This window comes from Strongylocentrotus purpuratus, unplaced genomic scaffold (genome assembly GCF_000002235.5).
Source record: "Strongylocentrotus purpuratus isolate Spur 01 unplaced genomic scaffold, Spur_5.0 spur5_scaffold_12, whole genome shotgun sequence".
In the NCBI taxonomy this organism is placed as follows: Eukaryota; Metazoa; Echinodermata; class Echinoidea; order Camarodonta; family Strongylocentrotidae; genus Strongylocentrotus; species Strongylocentrotus purpuratus.
The window spans coordinates 7,321,479-7,344,233 of NW_022145597.1; the positions used below are offsets into that span (position 1 = coordinate 7,321,479).

At 37.0% G+C, this 22,755-nt stretch overlaps 2 protein-coding genes across 3 annotated transcripts in view; one reads left to right on the forward strand and one right to left on the reverse strand.

Moving 5' to 3' along the window:
- Positions 1 to 105: 105 nt before the first annotated feature.
- On the forward strand, positions 106 to 7,194 carry LOC115922589 (stress-associated endoplasmic reticulum protein 2-like). Its single transcript, XM_030981728.1, has 3 exons — positions 106 to 315; positions 2,192 to 2,264; positions 3,205 to 7,194. Exons 1-3 carry the CDS (start codon positions 232 to 234, stop codon positions 3,240 to 3,242), a joined length of 195 nt encoding a protein of 64 aa, XP_030837588.1. The 5' UTR covers positions 106 to 231; the 3' UTR covers positions 3,243 to 7,194.
- Positions 7,195 to 10,020: 2,826 nt separating this feature from the next.
- The window catches only part of LOC589987 (protein bunched, class 1/class 3/D/E isoforms), a 40,525-nt gene continuing 27,790 nt past the window's right edge, over positions 10,021 to 22,755 (reverse strand). For both annotated transcript variants that reach the window (XM_789612.5, XM_011680330.2), the window contains exons 3-4: positions 18,149 to 18,391; positions 10,021 to 14,843 (exon numbers count right to left, since the gene is read on the reverse strand). In XM_789612.5, the coding sequence (XP_794705.2) occupies positions 14,409 to 14,843; positions 18,149 to 18,391 (678 nt within the window). In that variant the 3' untranslated portion in view covers positions 10,021 to 14,408. The remainder of the gene's footprint in view (positions 14,844 to 18,148; positions 18,392 to 22,755) is intronic.

Consider the following 22,755-nt stretch of genomic DNA (forward strand, 5'->3'; position numbering starts at 1 on the left):
AAATTAAATTATCTGACCTTTAGTAATTATTTAGTAAACATTACATTAATCAACAAATTTATTTGATAAAGTATATTAAATATTTTTCTGAATTTAAAGGGAAATGCGATCACTCCAGCCGCTGACGTGGGATTGAGCGTTTACAAGCTGAAACGGTGAATCGAGAATCCGCAATATTGCACTCTTTTAATAATTTTCTGTCATATTTAGGAAACCAAATTATTTATCAAAATGCCTAGCAAACAGAGAATGAGGACGCAAAATGACAAAGCAAGCAAGAATGTTGAAAAGAGGGGGAATGTCCCGAAAACATTGGTAAGTATGAAGAAAAAAAGAGTAGACGTGTCGCTTGTGTGTGTGAGGAATTTTGGTCATAATTGTCACTCGTGCCACAGCCACACTGCAGCTGTGCATGCAACAAATTCGCAGCCAGTGCAGTGCATTGCAAAGGCATTTGTATATGAAAATGCCGGGGCCAAGCCAAGGACCATAGTCACTTGTTACTTGAATACCAGAAATTTTCATGTGAAATTTGATACTTACTTTCCGTAATAGCTATTAATATTACTATTAGTAGACTATAAAAAGTTCTCCAGATTGGAGGAATTCAACAAAGAAGAAGGGGAGGGGGGGGGGGGGGGGGGGTGTGACCGTGTGCAGAGAGTCCACTAAACAAAGTCGGCGAACTCTTGACACATCTTGACGCCTTGGCCTAAGACGGCTTACTAACTAAGTAACTAGACCTAATTGTTATTTTCATAAAGTAAGTAAGTGTGGACGCTAGGGCATGTGACAGAATGATGCACGCCCGTTGCAAAAGTGCATTACGCTGACACACTCGACTCCAATTTCGAAGAAAGCCAAAGTGGCAATTACCAACAATCCGAAATAGAAACTTGTTGCAGAAATTTTGGTTTAGTCTAACACTCACTGACTCAGTTCTAACTTCTAAGTTTCTAACTTGCATTTCTAAAAAATAAATTGTCTTTCATCCTGTAGATTTTGACAGAGAGAGCAAGTGTGCATACGAGTGACACTATCCTAAAAATATCCGTTCAAAACATGCATAAAATAAGTCATTCTTATATTTTTCGGGAGTCATAAAATTTGCTTGCCGATCTTAGCATGAAATCCAAGAAAATTAATGTACTGCAAATGTTTCTACTTAACAGTAGTTTAATGCAGAAAATCTTGACCTTTTTTATTTTGTAATCTGAAAAAATCTATAAAGATTTGATATCAATTTTTGTACTGCTGTAGCCAACCATTCTTCAAGTTTGATACTTCAAAACGATTTTGAAGATACCATTGCCTTTTGTAAGAAATTACCATTGTACAGCCTCTAGCTGTTCAAGGTCGTCCAAGATGACCTTCATCTTCTGAACCTTAAATCCCATGGGGTGCAGACGATGAATTAATTATTAGGGATTTCTAAGGGCAGCTTTAAAACTTATCAGAGAAATTTTTGTATGAATCTTAAAGGGGCAACTAATACCAATCACATATAGTTCTTGGAAGAAAAAAGTTACAATGTTTGACAGTTCTTAATCCAGCTGTATAATGCTGCCTTGAATGATTGGTTCTTCCGAGCTCTAGCTTGTACCTGTTCAAGCGAGTACTTGTATGATCGGGTCTATGGCAGCCTGGCTTTAACTTTCATATCAGTTTACCCCTATCCAAAACCTGAGTCTGTAGGCCTATGTTTTGGATACTTTTAGCAAATGATACAACTATAAAAGAAGAGATATTTAAAGACAAGCACTGCAGCTATTATTGGGATCTGAGGTAATAGAAATGAGTGATGCAGGAGTATGCCATTGACCTGAAAATAAATCCTGAAAACTCTGAGTGTCAATGATGATTGCATGTGAATCTATCAAATCGAAGGGTCAGTGACACAAAGACGCAACTCCATTTTGCCATTTTGAGAAAAAGTGTTTTATGTGTCACTGAGCACTAGGGCCTTAAGGAGTTAAGTCTATGCTTCACTAGCCATTGACTTCAATAGGGTTTTGGGTGGAGTTGAGTCTTTGTGTTTTCTGGAAAGCTCACATTTTTTTGAACATTTTGATATCAAATACTCATTTTGGCAAAATATGGAGTTACATGTACGTCTTTGTGTCACTAAACCGTTGAAACGATCTTTATTAATTAATCTATATTTCTGTTTTTCGATCCATTTCATGTGCAGAAAGCAAGTGAGGAAGGCTACCCTGTTGGGCCGTGGTTAATTGGACTCTTCATATTCGTTGTTTGTGGATCAGGTAAGATGCAGAAAAAGAGAAGCACAACAACAAAATAGCCAGAACTGTGAGCAATTACCCTCCAGACAACTCTAAAAGAGCTTTGGGGAAAAAAATCAAATTCTTTTACTTGTAAAAGAAATTAAAAAAAGGACCACTTTTGAACATTAATAACTCAATAGGTGTAACCTGTATTAGACTGAAACTTTCACATTGTAAAGGTGGAGGTCAAATTTATTTGGACTAAATTTATGTGACATTTCTTTGAATGCTCCAATGACATTTCCTTAAATTTTACATTATAATAGAACCTAAACAAATGTACATGAACAAAGCATGCTGCACTGCTAAAATCACGCGTTTACTATGGCAATGTCCAGAAAAACCGCTGTAAACGAAACAAAAGAAGATCTGTTACATTGCTACATTTCATACCGGTGTGTTGGCTCAGTCAGAAGGGCGTCCGCTTTACAACCGGGAGGTCGTGGGTTCGAACCCCAGCCGCGTCATACCAAAAGACGTGAAAAGACGGGAGTTGCTGCTACCTTGTTTGGCGTTCAACAATAAGGGATAGAGCAACGTTGATCTCGCGCTGCTCAGTGGCTGCCGGGCTCACGATCAATTGGGCAACGTAGTTGTACGTAGTTGTAAATGCAGAGCTCTAAACATGTAAAGAAACCGAATGAAAATTAGGTAATTACTCTAATTATATATAAACATATATATTCTAAGTTTTCTATCATACAAAGTCACTCAACTACATGCTCAAAAGGCAATATCTTTTAGCTGATTGCATTTCTCTTACCTCGGATCTTAGAAGATAGAACTCTGCAGTGTTATGATGCTTAATCAAGGGATACATTTGTGTTGTGTTGCAATTCAGTTGTCAATAATTGATGTATAATTGACTATGATTGCATTAACCATTATTGTTTTTTTCTATTTCCCTTTTTCATTGCAGCAATATTTCAGATAATCCAATCTATCAGAATGGGATAGGCAACGATAGACCATCATCATCATCATCTTCATCTTCATCTTCATCTTCATCTTCATCTTCATCTTCATCATCATCATCATCACCATCATCTTCATCATCATCTTTGTCATCTTCATCATTCATTGCCAGATCACCATTACATCATCTTCATTATCATATCTTGAGGAAACAGTCCAATCTGCTCACCAAGCCCGCAGGTGGTCTTTTCCCGGGAAGCATCTGTTCTCAGCCCTCAACGTTCCCAGGCTAGGTTCAAAGGTCACCATGTCACGACAGTCCTTATCAACCAACAGCTCGACTTTAGACTGCAACATGTGTTCATCAAAAAGTGGACTTGAATAGTCCCAACGATGAGATGGATACCAGATTGTCCAAATAAAACATTAACCATCACCCAGAATGGACAATATTATTGGTCATCGGTCAATTTGGAGTCGGTCAAGTGGCGTGACCAGAGTATATAACGACTTTGCCCGACGATACCTGCTTTTAATGATCCCTTCAACTCATCGTAAGAAAGATTTGTTTAGAATTGAACGAGAATGCGTTCCATATTCTTCTCGGTCCATTGCTCCTGTAATCATAGTAATCATGATAAATTCTCGCCCATATGATATGAAATGTACACCACATGGTGTTGATTGCTTTGTGAAATCAACAAATTTTAATATGCCATTCTGTCAAAGTGACATTGTGATACCACGTGAAATAGAATTTGATAAAAATAATTGAAAGCCTAATATGAATTGAAACAGTAAATTCCCCTTATGTTTGATTCAACACTAGCAATATGAAATATGACCTTTAAACAATGCTCTTTTCTGTGTTTAAATGGAGAATTTACTTAATTTAATTTATACTAGGGATTGGGACACTTCTTGGTATTGCATGCTTTCGAGATGTAATGGACAATCTAAAAACAGAAATATTTCTAAGAGATATCCACTTTTTCAGGATATCGTACAAAGCACCAGTTTAAACAATTCATGATTCAAAATATTCTCACAAATTTTTTTTAATTCAGCGTAATCTCTTTTTTTTAAAATTAAATTATGTGATGAATATAATATTCCACTTTGTTTTCTTTTCTTTTAAGTATTCTTCACATTCCTGTAAACAGTAATTATAATGTTTGGAACAAATTTTTAATGTGTTTCATGTTAGTGTCACAATGTGTTTCTTCTTTTGTAAATGGAACATTTGAGGGTTTTACCAATTACATTTACTCTTTAAGTATATCCTATATTACGTAACATTAAACAAAATACAGTTGAATGTCATTCTCGTATCATTCAGTTGTCAAATATTCGTTGTCTCGCTTGCCACAAGTGTTTTTTTGTGACAGTTGAGAGATTGATGATAATTTACAAAAAAATCAAGATTAAATATTTTTGCTGTTTTTGTGAAGATGATAGTTTTCGAAAATGCACGAGTGAGAAAATGCATGTATGCTAATTGTGTTTTTAAATATACAATCTGCCAATTCCTTTAACATTTTTATTTTTTTAAACATTGTTCTTAGTCGTTACCTCTTCTTGTTTTTTTCTTTCTGCTTTTACTTTTTCTCAAGAGAAATGTTAATCAGATATTACTCATTGCACATTTTTTCTTCATTTGCACCAAAAAAAAATTATTCCACATCATACTGCATAACAAAACTATAATTATGGTCACAAATTAACCTTCATTTGTTCACTTCAACTGTGACACGCTTACAGAGAGGTAGCTCATTGACCAATTATTATCTTAAATGTGCAAATAAAAGTGTTGCCAATTCATACATGGCGCCAAATCAAGTAATATGTTACTTTGCTCCCTAAGATTGTGTGGTGATTATTTTGACAAGTTTTAAGTTTTTGTTGATGGAGAGATTTTCAAATTGTTTTATGAATGAAAATAGCCTGGACAACCGCTGATGTATTTATATGTAATGAAGAAGGAAATGGTTAGATCACAGATCTAATTTTGTCTTGATACGGTTTGCCATTTATGTTATTCATGTAGAGGAGAACATGTACACTTAGATAAAAAATGGCCAGGCCCAAATTCACAAACCATGTGTGCTTTTTAATTGACCAAATTCAAGATAATCGTATACATGTATTAAGCTATCATAATCATAATGACGAATTAATTTCATGAATGTTTTTCTGCATTTCAGTAAATATTGCATGGAAAGTATTTGTCATCATGAATTGTACGTCAAAGTATTACTATGCCCCTCTTTCTATTTTTTGGCATTGGTTTATGGTTTGTGCCTCTTTTCAGGGTTAATTTATCTTATTGCTACTATGGTAATGAGAAACTGCTATCTGTACAATATGTCCATAGCTTTAAAAGTCTTTGATTGGTATTGCACATGAATTTTATATTCAGGTATCTTGGGTTATTTTATTATTCGTCCTCTCTCATTTTTCGTTTTTTCAAAGTCATATTTCTTCACCCCTTTGGTTGCTTTGAAATGAAAATGCCATTAATTGTTATCGATGGTAATTTTTATGATGGGATTAATCACTGGGAAATTCCCTTTTCATGTTTTGGGTTATCTGTGGGATATGTTGGGGATTCCCCCTCACTGGTTAATCTCTTTGTAATGTCTATTGTAGTTGATGTCGAAGTAAACAAATAAGAATTCAACTTCATGTTATGCACTCAAGCAGTAGCTTTATACATCTCTTAATCTAACTCTCTAAAAGCCTGTTCAGATATGACGTGAAAAACCACCGCAATAATCTTCTTTTTTTTTTCTTCTTCTTTAAAAAAAAATGTAAATGAATGGCAACTGTTGGGAACAAAGGTCCTTCGCATATTCACTTAGCTCTGCGTTATAACAGAGCTAAATGTGAAATACGTTGCATTTTTTTGGCGTTTAAAAAAAAAAATGCTGCCGTTTTGGCGCGTCATATCTGAATGAGGCTCGATCCTGTGATAATTAATTTTTTTCAGCCTCTTTTCTGCCTAAGCTGTGTGGTTTTCTTGACTAATAAGAGAAAATCTATCTACACAGACTGCACCAAATAATTCACTTTCAGGTAAAACATGGATCATGTTGGGTCGTGGCGTATGGAGTTTGATTTTGAATATTTCTGTAAATAATTATAAAATACCTATTCCATGTTGATTCTATAGAGCTGTATTTAAATGACATTACCATTCTTTTCATTTTTGTCAAACTCTTAAAAAGATATCTATATAGAACTTTAAAGCCAGCTGTATGTAGGGATTTTAGCGTATTAGTATTAAAGCAAGAAGTTAAGGTTGAACAATTCAGATGTAAACGTAGCATATTAGAAAGTAGCATTAAGGACAGATGAAAGAAATTCTATTTTATATTCCCTTTATGCAGGTAGAAAGTTATAGGTCGTAAGTTAATGGATTTTGCACAATAAAATGCCTCATGTTTGCCGTGATCAAAAATGCAAGATTCAAAACATTGCTAAAGAGATAATACTCCTATAACCGCTGTCGGTTCACAAGCCAATATTAGTTGTAGTAATGTTTTTGTCTGTTTGGAGACAGAAGGCCATTAGGTCTGTTTAATTTTATGATTTGACACCCTTCTGGCTCCGAACAGACAATTTTGTGGCATATTCTAATCTCTCTCACAGACCAAGAAAAATGGGAATAATCAATAAAAGTGAGAGACTGAATATCACCCAGAAGAAGATAGGCATTAGGTCTGAATAATACTTTGATGTATTTTCTACTTGTATGTTTAAATCCGCCTCAAAACTGTGTTGTAATCTATGTACTGCACATTCACATTGCATTATCATACACAAAGTATCGGACTAGCCACATATTTTCTCAAGAATTTGGTTCTCAATGTGCATCGTGTTTGTCCATTTCCTTGACTTCTTTGTTTTCAAGTCATGTTCTGAAAATGAAAGCAAAGTAATATATATGTCCTCTATTTCGATCTGAATAAAATGTACTTTTTCTTCTCTTAAATATGTTAATGACTACTCACGCCTCCTTATTACCTGAGTCTCACCTTTGCGTATTTGGATTGCGTATTGCTGCGTATTTATGGCAAGCCATTTTAACGTTGATTCCTATTTCTTGATATCAAGAATTATTATTGTTTTACAAGAAATAGGAATGAATGTTAAAACGGCTTGCCATAAAAACACAGCAATATGCAAGTCAAATACGCAAAGGTGTGATTGAGGCATTGGAATGCATGTTTGCATTTTTCTAAAAAAATAATTTTGTCAATCTGGGCACGACATAAGCTGTTGCTTTAATAGGTACGTGGAAAAACTAAACTGGGCTATCTGGCTACCAAAACGACCCAAAAGAGTTTGCCAAATAACCTGCTATTTTCAGACTCTGGATATTATCCTAAAGCTCGAAATTGCGTCTTCACCAGACTGATATGTTCATCACAAACTAGCTCGGACAGGCACAAAATTAGCCCGCTATTTCCCAAATAGCCGGATATTTTGGAAACAAGACAAAGATTTTTCTGGATATTTTCTCGACCAAATATCCTGCTAATTGCAACTGCGGGCTGATGAGGATGCAAATTAACTGATTAATTTGCTATTGGGATAATAAAAATAGCAGGTTATTTGTCAAACTCGAGCTGATGAAAACAGGCCTAGAGTGACATGCTCGACTGTTGCAATCAAATCTAAAATTCTCATGGGTGAAGAAATGACTTTATTAGTGAAAGAGACTGGAGGGAAAATGTGATCAACTTCCATTTGTTTGACTGGCATTATGTGTTCGCTGTGTGGGGATTATTATATATATTTTTTTAAAAACATTTGAAATGGGGGAGGGAGACGGTAACGTAATGGAAGGTAACAGTAATTTACCTCCCTTGAAATGGCAATAAGAAGAGAGAAATAGATGAATAATGATAATGGAAAACAAAGGAGAGAGCAAGAGAGAGACGGACAGGGATACATAAATGGAGAAAGAGAGAGAGAGTGTGTGTGGAAGACAGAGAGACAAAAAGGGAGGAGGAGAGAAGGGTATTCAGGTATTTTGGGAACAGAGATGTTACGTGTTTTCCCCTCCGTTGAGAACGAGAATCGTCACAAGCGCATATAAAAGAAAAGAGCTACAATAAACTAAATTATGCATTCCCTTACCAAGTTCTGTAATTCTACAAGTTGATGAAAAATTGATTTGTCCTAATTAATTTTTCTTGAGAATGTGGCATATCAAAGATTACATCTAAAAGTACTATATTCAACAAAGACCCCAATTCAACTAGTCCACTTTTCATTATTGAGTTACGAAATGCGCAAAAAACATCAAATTTATAATTCAGTTGTTAACTGAATTCATTTCAACTATTGATTTTGGGCAAACAAAGGTTAGATTTTTGCGTCTGAATCATAGGCCAAATTTCAGTGCTGATGAGGACCAACGAGATACACTTTTTGAAACTGTCAAACATATTTTTACATTTTTTATTAAGTTTTTACTTCGTCGAAGAAATTTTTCTGTCCATTTTCTAGTTCAAGGATGAAATTACTTTCATATGATATCATCTTGTAAACAAATAATTTAGAGTCTAAAAAGAGAGTACCAAATTATAACCAAAAAAAATCTTCTTTTTCTATTTCGTCTTTTTCTTCTACTCCTTCTTCTTCTTCTTCTTTTCCTTCTTCTCCTCCGTCTTCGACTCCTTCTTCTTCTCCTTTCTTCTTTTATTTATTTATTGGAGATGGGGGATTAAAACCAGCCTTAAAGATCAGATTCCTTTGCTGAACAAGTCTTTCTATCAAATAACATAACCAACTTCACCGTGACCACCAATCCATTTTGCTGAAAGTGAAGAGAAAAATCCAAAGGTGGTGACTTGGAGAAAAACCTGACAAGTGCCCTCTATGGCAGACTTTTTACATGAACTCTTCTTTTCTCTCACCCATTAAATAATAAATGGGTTGGTAGAGACCTGCTCTCATCATCTCTGTAGCTCAGTTTTATCGGAATTTGAAGGATGAAAATAGTAAAAGGGTATTGGTAAAGATCAGGAGAAGAAACGAGTGATGGGGAAAGAGATTGCAGATATTTTACATTGTGTTTACTGGACTCTTATACAAGTGGTATTAGAAGAGAAATGCTCTCATTTTAGCCTATGAATCTTGGTCAAGAAAAGCAATGTCAAGGATGAAAATAGTAAGCCAACAGTGGTCAGGATGAGAATTAAAGATGGAGAGGAAAAGAAGAAGTGATTGGAAGGAGGGATGGAGAGAGTGAAAAAGAGAAAGGGAGGGAGCGAGAGAGAGAGAGAGAGAGATAGAGAGAGGGAGATAGATGAAATGGGAGGCAAAAAGACAAAATACAGTTTCTTTCTTATATCTTTAAATCTTTTTCACTCATTTATCTTATCTCTCAGCCTTTAAATCTTTTCTTTCTTGGCTTGCCATTCTCTATCTCATTTAACCATTTCCCTCCACATTTTTATTCATTTAATTCTTTCCCATCCTTTCTCTCATCTTTTTAATGTATCACTCCATCTCGTTATTTGGTTTCTTTGTCCACTCTACATTTCCTTTCATTCCACATTTCTCCTCTTATTATTTTTCCTTGTTCCTCCTTTCTCTCTCTCTTCTTTTATTCACTCCCTCTCTCCACTTCATTTGCCCCTCCCTGAATCTTCTACGCTCTCTCTCTCTCTCCTCCTCATCCTCATCCTCTCTCACTCTCCCTATCTCATACTTAGCAATCCATAACAATAATAGAATATTTCACATATCAAGACTCTCTCATTCTGTTCAAACTGACTCAAAAAAAGCAAAGCAACAAACAAAAGTATTGTTTTTTCAGGATGCAACGTGATTTATTTTCTTTTATTCATGTATGTCTTATATGCAGTACTGTATACCCCAAATCTTAAATCAAAGTTTTTTTAATATCTCACACACAGGTTGGTTCCAAACAAAATACAGCATCCCGCCTTCCCCAGTGCCGAATTCTTGTTTCCACGGCAACAACAACGCCTCATCATCGTACATATACGTTAACATCACTGTAATAACAATATCAACTTGCAATTCAAGATCTTCCGTCCTTCTGTCCATAAACGATATAACTCATGGAGCGGTTATCTCACTCTCTCTACCTAAACCTACCTATACCTATAAAGTTAGACCATTATTATTCATCGTCACTACATTTGTGTTAATAGAATTGGAATATAATAGCTTCACAGCCCACCTCATACACTGCATGAATTGTGCAATGACAGATCGACAGCTATAGTCATATCGTCCGTTTGGAAGTAGAAGGGCGTCAACTCAATTCCTTGAGCGGAGTTAACGCCCTTCTGGCTCCGAACAGACAACATGGAAATACGGATTAGGGTTTCATCTTCATGCTCGCAAGGTGAGGGATATGACTATGATAATGGAACACAGAGTTTCCTATGATAACATCGTATGTGAGATCCAAATATATTAGATACTACGGTATTCAGACAAACGCTTATTATTCTTACAATATGAATGTTATGTAGATGGCTATGCATGCTGCACGCCACTGTCAACGAACTACAACACTATTATGTATATAATGTATGAACAGCAGAAGTAATGCCCACTCCATATCATGATGGCGTTCATAATTGATGCATGCCAACATTTTATCTAAATGATGGAACACTAGGCTATTTCAAACTACCAGATTGTGAGAAGAGCCACATTTTGGGGACAGAAACTAAGAATTCATGAGAAGTTCATCAACTTACAAGAGTGTGATACAATAGGGATATCTAGTGAGTGTGCATAAATATATTTCCTTTTTTCTTCGTTAAGTGCAACTTAGATGGAATGTGCAAACACCATAAAGTGCTCCAATGACTGACAGCTATCCTACAAGGCAAAACATTGGTCTTGTAAGCAACATATCGCTTAATACTACAGAACTACTTCATCCACATTTGCGACGATTCATATCTTGATAGAACGTTGTTGAAACAAACAAGTCATTAGTCATATTCTTTAAATACATTATCTGCCGAGAATAGTCCGGTAGTTTGATACATGACTTGGAAAAACAAATATTTTAGGGAAAATACATAAATAATCAGATTCGAAATTGATATTTAGTTTGAAAATATATATCAGGATATTGCTCCGTTTTCATAATTTTGTTTTCTCTTGCAGTATATTTTTGTCGTGAATAAAGTTAAACATCAAAACATCTCCTCTAAACCAATTTCATATTTTTCTTCTTTATTTTTTGTTTTCCTTCGTTTTGGGCTGCTGTTCTTATGTAGCAGTAGTTATTTTTACCCTATTTTTCCCAGTAAAAAGTGTTTTCCAAGTCCCCTTTTGATTGTTCTGCTTGTAGAGTTGGAAACAAACAATATATATTTCTCTCAACCTCTCGAAAATACTACAGTGAGATACACTTCACAGGGAATGACAATTTTTGTTTGAAGATAGTAAATGCATCATGCATTTCAAATATAATCCCTATATAGTAGATATATTTATTAATATCACAGTAGATAGCAGATACATACTGCCTGTAAGTGAAACAGTTCTTAACTTTAAGGGGGAGATATCACACAAAGTTTTCCTTCTGAAGAATTGTTTTTGTCTTCCAAAATCAAATCTTTATTTCTCTTTTCCTCTATACATCACATGACATTACACGTTATATCTCGTATATATTAAAAAACGACCGAAGATTGATGCATACAAGTCTGAAAATTCAAGTCTATATTTAGTTACTGTACACAAATGCGCATAATTCATCCTTCATTACGACTCTTTAAAGACATCAAACACATTCCACACTCGACTCCAATCAAACTCAAGCACTCCATTCACTCATACACAGTTTTCTTGGAAGCAATTAAATATTGTGAAATCATAATTGAAGACAACATCATGTGCACGACTCAAATTAACAAGAAAAATATAAATTGCACATTCACACAATTCCAATTCTTTATAAACGATCATAGAAACAAAAAACTTTGGATAGAGTTGCAAGATAATGATGCAAACTATGTACTTTCTTTGATAATTTCAACACAGATATTTGAAACTTGGTTTGAAACTTTCACAAACTAATCAGACAAAAACAGATTATGGAAATCTCAGATTGCTTTAACATCGAAAGAAGATCTCCTTTAACTTAGCATTTTTCTCTTAATTCTAATTTCCATCTTCTGTTTTTTTAAAAATAAACATAACAGACTAATCAAACCAATTTGGGACCTTTTCCAACACTTTCTTTTTTGGTATATAGAAAGCTAAAATCATTTTAATTCAAATTGAATTTAAATGTGATAATAATAATCAGGGTAGCCATTAACACATACCACTGGAAGATGTAAACATACTTAATCTAATCATCTTGTTCTTAAACAAAAAAAATCAGTTAAAAAATACAACAGTTTAACTGGATAGCACAACCTTTTTTACTTAAATACGAAGAAGAAAATTCGGAAGTAACACATGTGAAAAGTTTCTAAAAATGTAGAAAATAAATATATGTTGCCAATTTGTGTTGCCAATTTAATGACAGCTAGGGAACTATGGAACTGAATGAGAAGCTGGATGTTTTTTCAGAAAAGGAAGGTGTCATGTGAGGATGATTAAATTCTTTTAAAATCATATAATTTTTACGATATTGTGTGAACAGAAAACATGACAAAACCCCAGAAATGGAGTGAAGTACGGGGCCTCAAAATTGAATAAAGATGGAATTGGAAAGATGGAACTTCTCTGGCAGCTCAGGGAAATCGATTTGAACAAGATGGGAAGATAATCACTGAGTACCTGGGATTAGATTGATCTGCAGGATATCATTAAGGCAGATGGCAGCGCAATAACTGCTCTAATTAAAATCAGGTATCGATGATCCTTTACAGGTGATCCTAGGAAAATCATGGGAATTTGGGGGGACAAAGAGACAGAAGTGAAACTAGCATCACATATCCATTTTTCACAGTTCCACAGTAGAGGCCGATGACTGCATAATCTAATACGGTTTAACATCAGGAGCGATGGCATTAAAATAACCATTGCCCCAGGAAATGGGCGATCATCAGGAGGGAAAAGTAGAAACCTAACATTCTTTTAGTTCCATACAACCAAAACTACAGAACATTGCTCAACATTTTGAGCTCAAAAGGAAGGGATTGTGTTAAATCACTAGCGTTTCAGGAAGCAGGTAATCTTATAACAGAATTTGCTATCCGTCAAAAAATTGCCGTAAAGACAAGACAACAAATGACAACAAAATATGTAAACTTAATAACAAGTATCATTTAAAAGAGCACCTTGGAGTAAATGTAGATGTGACAGGCACAAACATATCAAACAATTCCATCAAAAATATATCGAGTCGTGCAACAAATTAAGGTACGGAAAAGTGTTGGCTCATGCCTCTTCAGATGTGGCTGATAACTCAAAGGTTACGGTTCTACGAAGTAAGTTAATTCTACAGCTACAGTGTACGTAAGATCTAATGAAATATAAAGTGGTTAGTAAAAGTGTTGACGAGTAAACTTCGAGTGTGGTATATCGATCGTTAGTTCCTTTCACTGCGTTATTTTACGGTTATTCGATAGTTTCATCAATGTACGGCAATCAGCGTAATACAGAACAATAATCGTAACAACAAATAGGCACATCCTGGCTATTTGACTTAGCCAAACAAAGAACATAGTTCAGCAGTACATAACTTGGATCATACAAGTAGGCATCTTCAGTATCATATAGACATACAGATCACATTTATCGTACTTTTGCAAAGAAAACATATTTGATCTTGCCCATGTCATATCATATATATATACAGACTATTGCTGTGATAATGGACTAGGTTTTTTTTCTCGACATCTTTTATACTGGCATATACGATGGAATAAGTATCATCACGTTCTTCCTCAGGTTTACAGTCTTTTCTTCTTCTCGCTGTTTGACCGCTGTAATGCCATCAGAGGCTCTCTGACGACGTTGTCCAGGTTTATCAACTAAATACTACAGCTGAGCTCAAGATGCAGGATAGTAGCTAGCGAGCGATCTTTAATGAGAGGTGGGTTTTCAGCACTGATAGAGCAACACAAGCAGTCTCACAAGATGGAATGCATATTCGCTGAGTAGCACAGTCAATTTTGGCTAATCTCTCAGGGGAGGGCGCAACGTAGCAATCGCTTTCCCACGCGGGTCCCGCAGGTTAGAGCGTCAGTGCGTTGCGTTTGGTCGGTTCCCCGCAGCACCCGGTGCCATTGACGTGTGGTACTGCTGCGTCGTTGCTTGCGACGGTGTCTGTTGTTGGGTTGCCGTGGCTGCACCAGCGACCTGCGAGTATTGCGGCCTCTCCTGCTGTATCCCTTGTGATAGATGTTGCTGCTGCCCTTGAGGCTGCTGCTGTTGCTGCTGCTGTGCTTGTAGCTGTGAGTGTGCGCTGTGGTATTGCCCCTGGGACTCTACGCTGCTCTGCGGCGTGTACTGCGGGTTGGCGTCTGCTAGGCCTCCTGGGTTAGGGGTGCTGTGCGTCTGTTGGGTTGGTCTCGGGTGCTGGGGGTAGGCAGCATGGTCCGATAAGGTCTGACCCATAGGGTTCTGGCCTAGATTCTGACCCATCTGATTTGGCATGTTGGGATACTGTGGCTGATCCTGTATACAAACAAAACACAGAAGACAATGGAGACACGATTAATGGTAAGGCCACAGGAAATATCAGCTTATTTCAAAACAATTACCTTGCCATAACTGTAAAATACACCTAATTTGTGTTATTTTAATCTAAATAAAACCTATTCTTAATCATTTGGAACCAAAAAGAAGTTAAATCTGCATAAAATTGAACGAGTTATTGCCCATCTGGCTCCAAACGGGATATAAACCCTCAGATGCAGGTCAATTTAGGGATGTGACCCTTCAGAAATTTCTATTCGGCTACGTTGCACTTTTCTTTTGAGCGATCAATTGTTGAACGAGTCGATAGGGTTCAGGTTTTGGCAGTCCAAGTCAATATCGTGATTTGAAAGCATTTGAAAAGCCTTTCAAAGGTTTCAAACATGCTTTCAGAGGCATGAACTCTAAACAGTAATTCAGAATGACAATGGAAGCATCTAGCATTGTTGAAATGTCACAAACAACACTGCACTTGTATGTTTGAGAGGGCAGGTACCTCCAAAAGAAAAGTTCAAGTACATGTCGGGCAGGGTTCAAATGACTATTATCTGGAACCTAATGGATTGAGGGAAAGAGTCTGTGAACCGAAAAGCACTTTCATAAATCTCATTCTCACTTAGAGCAGAGCGTGAGAAGATTGGGGTTATAACCTCAGGACCTGTATTAGCCCCAAGTCAGAATACCTCATCATTTCGAAATGAAAAATATATGCATAAATTTGTAAGAAAATTTTGAAACTCTTTGGTATTTTGTGCAGTGAATGTATAAAAGTCTAGAGATAAAAACCAATTTCTAGAGAAGCAGATTAGATTCAGATATATTTTTTGAAGCCAAAGACCAATGGCTTTTTAAAAACTAAACCCAACTTTCCTGAACAACAATTTTGTTCTCCCTTTTTCTACTACAAGGAATCAATTTCTCCACTCTCCTTCCCCTTTTTAATCCCTTTTTAAATTTTCACTCTGAATTAATGCTACATCATACTCCATGAGTAAAACCCTGACATGAATTCGCCCAACTTGACAGCTGTTTTTATCCCCAGTGATCTGCGGGATTGGAATGGCTAATCTTGTTTACGACCACCAGCACAGTAATTTCCACATGTGTGATGTGATGTGTATGACATGCATGTTTGCCTGACATTGCGTCACACAGCATAAAGCATGTTCTGAATGAAAGCTCATTCAAGAATCAGGGTCCCGTTGTAGTCTCAATAGGGACTTTTAGATTTGCGTGGACTGATACGTGTGACGTCCATTCAAGGCAGTGCATTAAAAGGACTTCGATCGTAGCAATCCCCATTGTCTTTGTGCGAATCTAAAAGTCCCTAATGTTGCATGGCACAGAAATTGTATAACTGGGCGGGGCTTATCGTGAGCGTGCACTGATGATTGGTCAGCTGTTATGTCAATTGACCTCATCAAAAATATTTTTTAAATGACCTTTCATCATACAATGTTATCGTCTAGTATGTATGTCCCTCACGATTTTCTTTATAAAACGTTCTTTATAAAAGTTCTTTATACAAATTTTCTATAGTCTGAACGGACTATAGGAGTGGCAAGAACATTGTTCTGGCTCTGCCCTTCCTCGGAGTTACATGATCTCATTGTTAAGGACGTATCCTTCCTTTTTCTTGACTCACCCACTTCGAGACAGAAAGGATGAAGGAAAGGAAGAAAGGACTTCACTTTCAATTTTGATTTGTGCTAATTTTCATGTTTAAATGTCCATATATCTTTATGGAATGTTTTTCACACTGCACTTCAAATAGGCAAAGTGGACTTCCAAATGATTTTTTTGGGGGAAAATAAATGGGAAGTGTACTGGTACTTGTACTTTATATCTCTTAATCTATTGGGATAAGAGGTTGCCAATTCATTAAACTAATCCCCCTAAATGTGTCAACTATTCACCAAAATTTAATTGGACTGTGTGTCTGTTGCTAAGAATTCTCATCCTGGAAATGTGCTCAGATAGCATTGCCAATTCGCCACTCTTCGATAGATTTTTAAATATAAAAACAAAATCCTCAATCATCTTACCTACTAAGATAAATGTTGCCAAATCTGAAATCATATGGTCTTGTTAATTAGGCAATTGATGAGTCAAATACCCTTTAGGCTTCAAAAGGTAGCCTCCCAAAGAGCTAATATTCTCATCTGTTTTATAGTGGATTGGAATTGAAATTGTTAGGGTCTGTTGATAAGCCCCAACGATGGAATTTTGGAGGTACCTACTTGAGGTGCCAATCAGCGTGTCCACACACAAAATAATTTGTCCCGAAACTCAATAACGAAACGTCGTATAAATTCCAGGATGTCCACACACAGAAGAAAGTAATCCTGAAACTCTACAGCGACACGTCGTATAGGTGCGCAGTTTGCTACTGCGGTCATGAAATGGAAGCTAAATGAGAGGTCTGGTCTCCTTTCGCTCGAGGTCACGTTAAGCCCCGCCCAGTTAGTTACACTAGTTACACTCCCCCTGTCAACACACAACATTTTCCGTGATTAGGCGTGATTCTTTATTGAGTTTCAGTTCGAAACGATGCCCAAACCTACGTTTCGTTAGACTAGTTTCGTTATACGACGTATCGTTAGTGAGCGTCCACACACACAATTTTCATCGTAAAACTATCGCGAAACGGTATCACTATCGCGAAACGGTATAGCTAATCACGCCTAATCACGGAAAATGTTGTGTGTGGACAGGGGGATAGTGTCATAAGTGCCTGTTGGTGTTGAGACTGCCAAAACCTTAACCTAAACTAAAACCTGATCGTAGCTAGCAGTAATCTTGACCCTGCACGTCTTCTGTTGAGAGCCGCACAGGCATTAAGTCTATGTAAAAGACTTGACCTAAGATCCTTCTGGCTCTCAGCAATCCGACAATTTAAAGCCGCACGCAAATGTTGCTGGAGCATGCATCGGATCACCACTCCAGGGGGGTGTTTCACAAAGACTAAGATTGACTTTATGTTGGACTTAACCATGGCAGGCCATTCATGTCACTAGTTGCTCAAAACCATTCCTGGCATTGGTTTCTCAAGGAGCGTACAAATCTACAGAAATTACATTTGTTGATACTGTAGTTCATTATTTAAGGAAAAAATATTATCTAAAGATCATAATTGAGAGACCAATAGTGAGAGCGAACATTGGCATGAATGGCCTGCCATAGTTAAGTCCAACTTAAAGATAAGTTCAACTTAGGATCTTTGTGAAACTCCCCCCTGACTTGCACCTTCTGCAATGAGGACATGTTGGGAGTCAATCACGTACCTGTGACGGCATGCCTTGGTGCGACTGCGTTAGGGTGGGTTGCTGTGGGGCGTTGGCCATGGCCAGGACGGGGGCGGGGTTTCCTCCTTGCGGGGGCGGGGCTGTGCTGGCTTGTAATCTCTGCTTGAGGGCAGCGTTCTCCTCCTGGAGAAGGTCGTTCTTCTCCAGCAGGATCTTGATCTGCTCCTTCAGGACCTCCACCTCCTCCCTCACTGCAAACAGTAAGTGACTCTTAACCAAGTCCTGCAAGTGACAAAGATTTTTTTTTAAAGGAAAGATTGTTATTAGTTTTTTTAGGTATTTCAGGTTTGATCAAGCACGTTCTGTAGAGGTGAGATTGAAAGTTGAAACTATGGTAATGAAATTACACAGGAGCAAATCCTGATGAACATTTGTATGAAAACATCTTATTTTGACCCTTAACCAAGGCCTACACAAGCAAGAAAAGAATAAAGAACATATGCACATTTAGACTTATTATCCCAATTTTGAATCAGCCTAAATATGTCAAATCCATCATACTAAACAAATACCCCACCTAGGGCAAACAAGAAACCACTTTCCAAAATGTATTTGACACGCAATATAATAAAAGAAATGTTTTGAACTTGACAAACACTCCCTATAATTTGAGCCATCATATTTTCATGCTTATCGTAATGCTTTTTCCTCTCCCTCTCTCTCTTCTCTCACTCTACCTCTCTTTCTCAGATTCCAATTTTTTTTCTTCCCCTGACCTACATTGTGAAATCTTCATCCCTGGTACATCAATATTTTATGTGAAAACCTGGATGTAATCCGTCAAAAAGCTTTTAGCCCCTGGCTCTAGGCTCTTTCGTTCTTTCTCTCTACATAATGAGCTTCCTACCCTGGAAACCTCACCGCCAATTTCATACTCGATGTGCTATACAATTCTCAGGTATTCAACAAAATAATAATGCTCAGATCTTGGGCAACAGTTCTCAGCGATCTGGCTATAACTTGCAGAAATTAAGTAAGAACAATTTATATTATTATATCATATGATTCTGAATTAAATAAGTTTATTGATTTTTTTCCTTGTGTTGATTGAATTGCAACTGGAATAACATGACAAATCCTATTCTTGTCTACTGTCTTCCACCTTTATCATTTCTATGATGTGTTGTTTCTGTTATTGTTGTTTATTCTAATTCTCTCTTTCCCCTTCACTATGTTTTGTTTCATTTTGTCTCCTTTGTTTTGATTCTTCCGACTTCTCTGTTCACATTGTACTGTCTGATGTAAGCACAAAATGTAAGGAGTCGTACTTCCATAGGTCAGGCAGGTAAGCCAGAGTTCCGTAACTCGAGAGTGCGTGTACCTCGTATTGCTTCATGGACTTCCCTTGGAAAAACCCACACAGACCCGACCCGACCCTTAAACAGGCATTGGATACATTAGAGGACTTTATTTAGATTGATCAATATTTTCATTTCTACTTCAGGATTGGTTATCAGGATGAGAGCATTACCGATACACAAAGAGAGCAATAGGAAGAGAGAGAAAGAGAAAGAGAGAGAGAAAGAGAGAGAGAGAGAGAGAGAGAGAGGGAAAGAGAAAAAAAATATTGAAGAGATAGAAAGAGAGGGACAGAGGGAGACAGAGAGAAAAGATTAAAGAGAAAAAAAAAGAGATTAGAGACAAAAGAGCAACAGATGAAAAGAGATCGAGAAGAGATATTTATATAGAGAGAAAGTGAGAGAGAGAGAGAGAGAGAGAGAGAAAGAGAGAGGGGAAGAGATCTGTCAAAATATTACAGCAAGATTATCGATCACAGATCATTGACAGAGCAAATAATAGCCCATAAAAACCATATTAACCTCAATACCAATAGTCCCAGGTCATATGACTATGAAAGAGAGGAAGTTAGTCTAGAATGAGCGCCATATTGCAGACTCTTTGAAGCCAATAGACGGCTACGCCAGAACAAATTGCTCAAGTAAGGACGTGACAAATGTTTCCTATTGCATGTCAGACACCTAAATGTGAAGGAAGATTACGTCATTGCAGGAGACGCCACAGACTGGAGACGCCACAGACTGGAAAGACAGCCTAACATGAGGACATTAAGAAAGGACCATAACATTTCATGACCCAATACACCTGAATTGCCTCAACATCGACTCTCACATTTCACCAGAGAAATAAGGTTAATGTTACAAGGGGTACCCCCTCCCCAGAGTCCCCACACACATGTAAAAATATCAAATATATTGATTAGTGAATATTCCTTTAGAGATCATCTGCCTATAAAAGGCATTCTTTAATGCATATATGGCTCTTAGCAAATCATGATGATGAAAGAAGAGAGAAGAAAGATGCAGGAAGTCCAGGAACAAAAAATCTGAATTCCCCCGTGATTCTCAGCAGAAAAATTATGTTAAGTGCTGAACAGGGGGAGAGAGAAATTGATAGAACTGCAAGTCCAAGTCCATGGACATCATTGTGAACTTGAACAAGAGTCTGTGAAACACAGCTACTCCATTCGAGCGCGTGAGCGTGACAAGCCTAGCTTTCAGGTGATCATATAATGGATTTAGAAGGCTCGATGTGGCATCGGTACAAGGTCCTGACACGATATCGCGGCATCTGTCAACCTCCATGCGGACCTTGGAACTGACCTAGCGTTGTTTACCCACCTTTCAAAACAAATCTATCTGTTTGAGAGTTAGAAGGGCACTAATCACTACTGCATGGGATTTAATATAACCTGAACGACTTTCTGGTTCCGACCAAAAGGTGACTTAACAAGCACGGCTTTCAAAACAAATCTATCAGTTTGATAGTTAAAGGGCACTCCTGCATATGATGTAATATACCCTGAACGACCTTCTGGTTCCGACCAAAAGGTGACATGACAAGCTCAGCGTTCAAAATAAATCTATCCGTTTGTGAGGTAGAAGGGACCTTGCAGAACAAATCTATCTTTTTGAGAGTTATAAGGGCACTAATCTATCCTGCATACAATGGATGGGATATTCTGGTTCCGACCAAAAGGTGACATAACAAGAGCACAGCTTTCAAAATAAAATCATCTTGAGAAAGAAGGCACATGTTATTCATAATGATACCACAGAATTAATGCCCTTCTGGCTCTCAATGGATATTCAACATGTTAAGCCCACTTTTCAAAACATGTTGAGTGCCAGAAGGGTCATGAAGCATTTCATGCAACATAGCTTTAATGGCCTTCCGGATCAAACCAAGAACAGCTTTCAAAACATGTTGAGAGCAAGACAGATCCTACTTCATATGATAATACATAGAGGTAATGCCCTTCTGGCCCTAAAAAAGACATTTCAAATAACAGCCACACCTTAGGAAACGAGCTAGGATGATGACAATTAAAAAAAGGTTTTGATTGCCAGAATATTTGCAAATCATACAAGCAACTTCTTTCTCTCGGTTTCACAAGTTTCTTTCAGCTTTGCACGGCCTCTCTCAGTTTGTTCAATATTGAAATGACCTAGTACCAGTATAACCTTTCACATATTTAATTGATTGTAAAAATGAAGACGTGGCATCAAGCTACATGTATGTACATGTACATGAGTGTTGAGCTTTTAAGTAATTTCATTTTTAATGCCAACAGTTGTATGTAATCTGATATTAATTGCCTTTCATATCATAAACATGAAGCACATTTTGTCTGTTTGGTGCCAGAATATAACCTTTCACTTTACTTGTAATTGATTGTATAAATGATGACGTGGCATCAAGCTACATGTATGTACAGAGAAGTTTTTAAGTAATATTTTGTCTAAATGCTGACAGGTATATGTAGTCTGATATCCCTCGCATTCATATACCGTAATAAACATGAAACATATTTCATCTGTTTGGAGCCGGAAGTGAGTGAACATTTATACAGGGCTAGAACTCTTCCGGCTTCAAACAGATGATCTACTCTCTCTCCGTAAGATGGAACATGACAGACAGAGAACATGAATGTCACGCAGACGTACACATGTTTGCATGATTGATTGACTTTAAAGCTCAGTTTGTTTACCCTACTCTGAACATGCGACTGATTGTAGATCTGGATTTCTAGGAATTGTGACGCGTCAAAACTCTTAACTCACCCTACATCTAGAGGGAAAACCCATCTCGCTTCCCCGTATGAATAACAAAACAAATAGGACTCATGATTTACTGATGGGGCGCAGCATGCCAAACTATTCGATCAATTTGATCCAACACTTGAATTTCTCCATATTTTCATAAATGATTCGCAAATTGGTTACTGATTTCTTGATGACCAATGCATACAGCACGATAAGAAGCTAACAAACAGTTCTCTTAACAACCAATATCACCATACTTTATTTTTTTCATGAACTTTCTGTAGGGGTTTATATTTCACTGAAGTATCAATCGAGAACACTACTGAGTGGTGACGATAAGCACTTTGACAACATCCAATATCATTACATTATATTAAAAGGTTATACACTCAGCATTTTCTAAGGTATTTGCATTGATCTTGAAAAGTCTATATTTTTTCATCTCTCAAAGTACACTTCGTACTCCAGAGCGGAGCAGTTATATATCTGCAAGTCACGGTACCCCACCCAAAAAGCAATTAT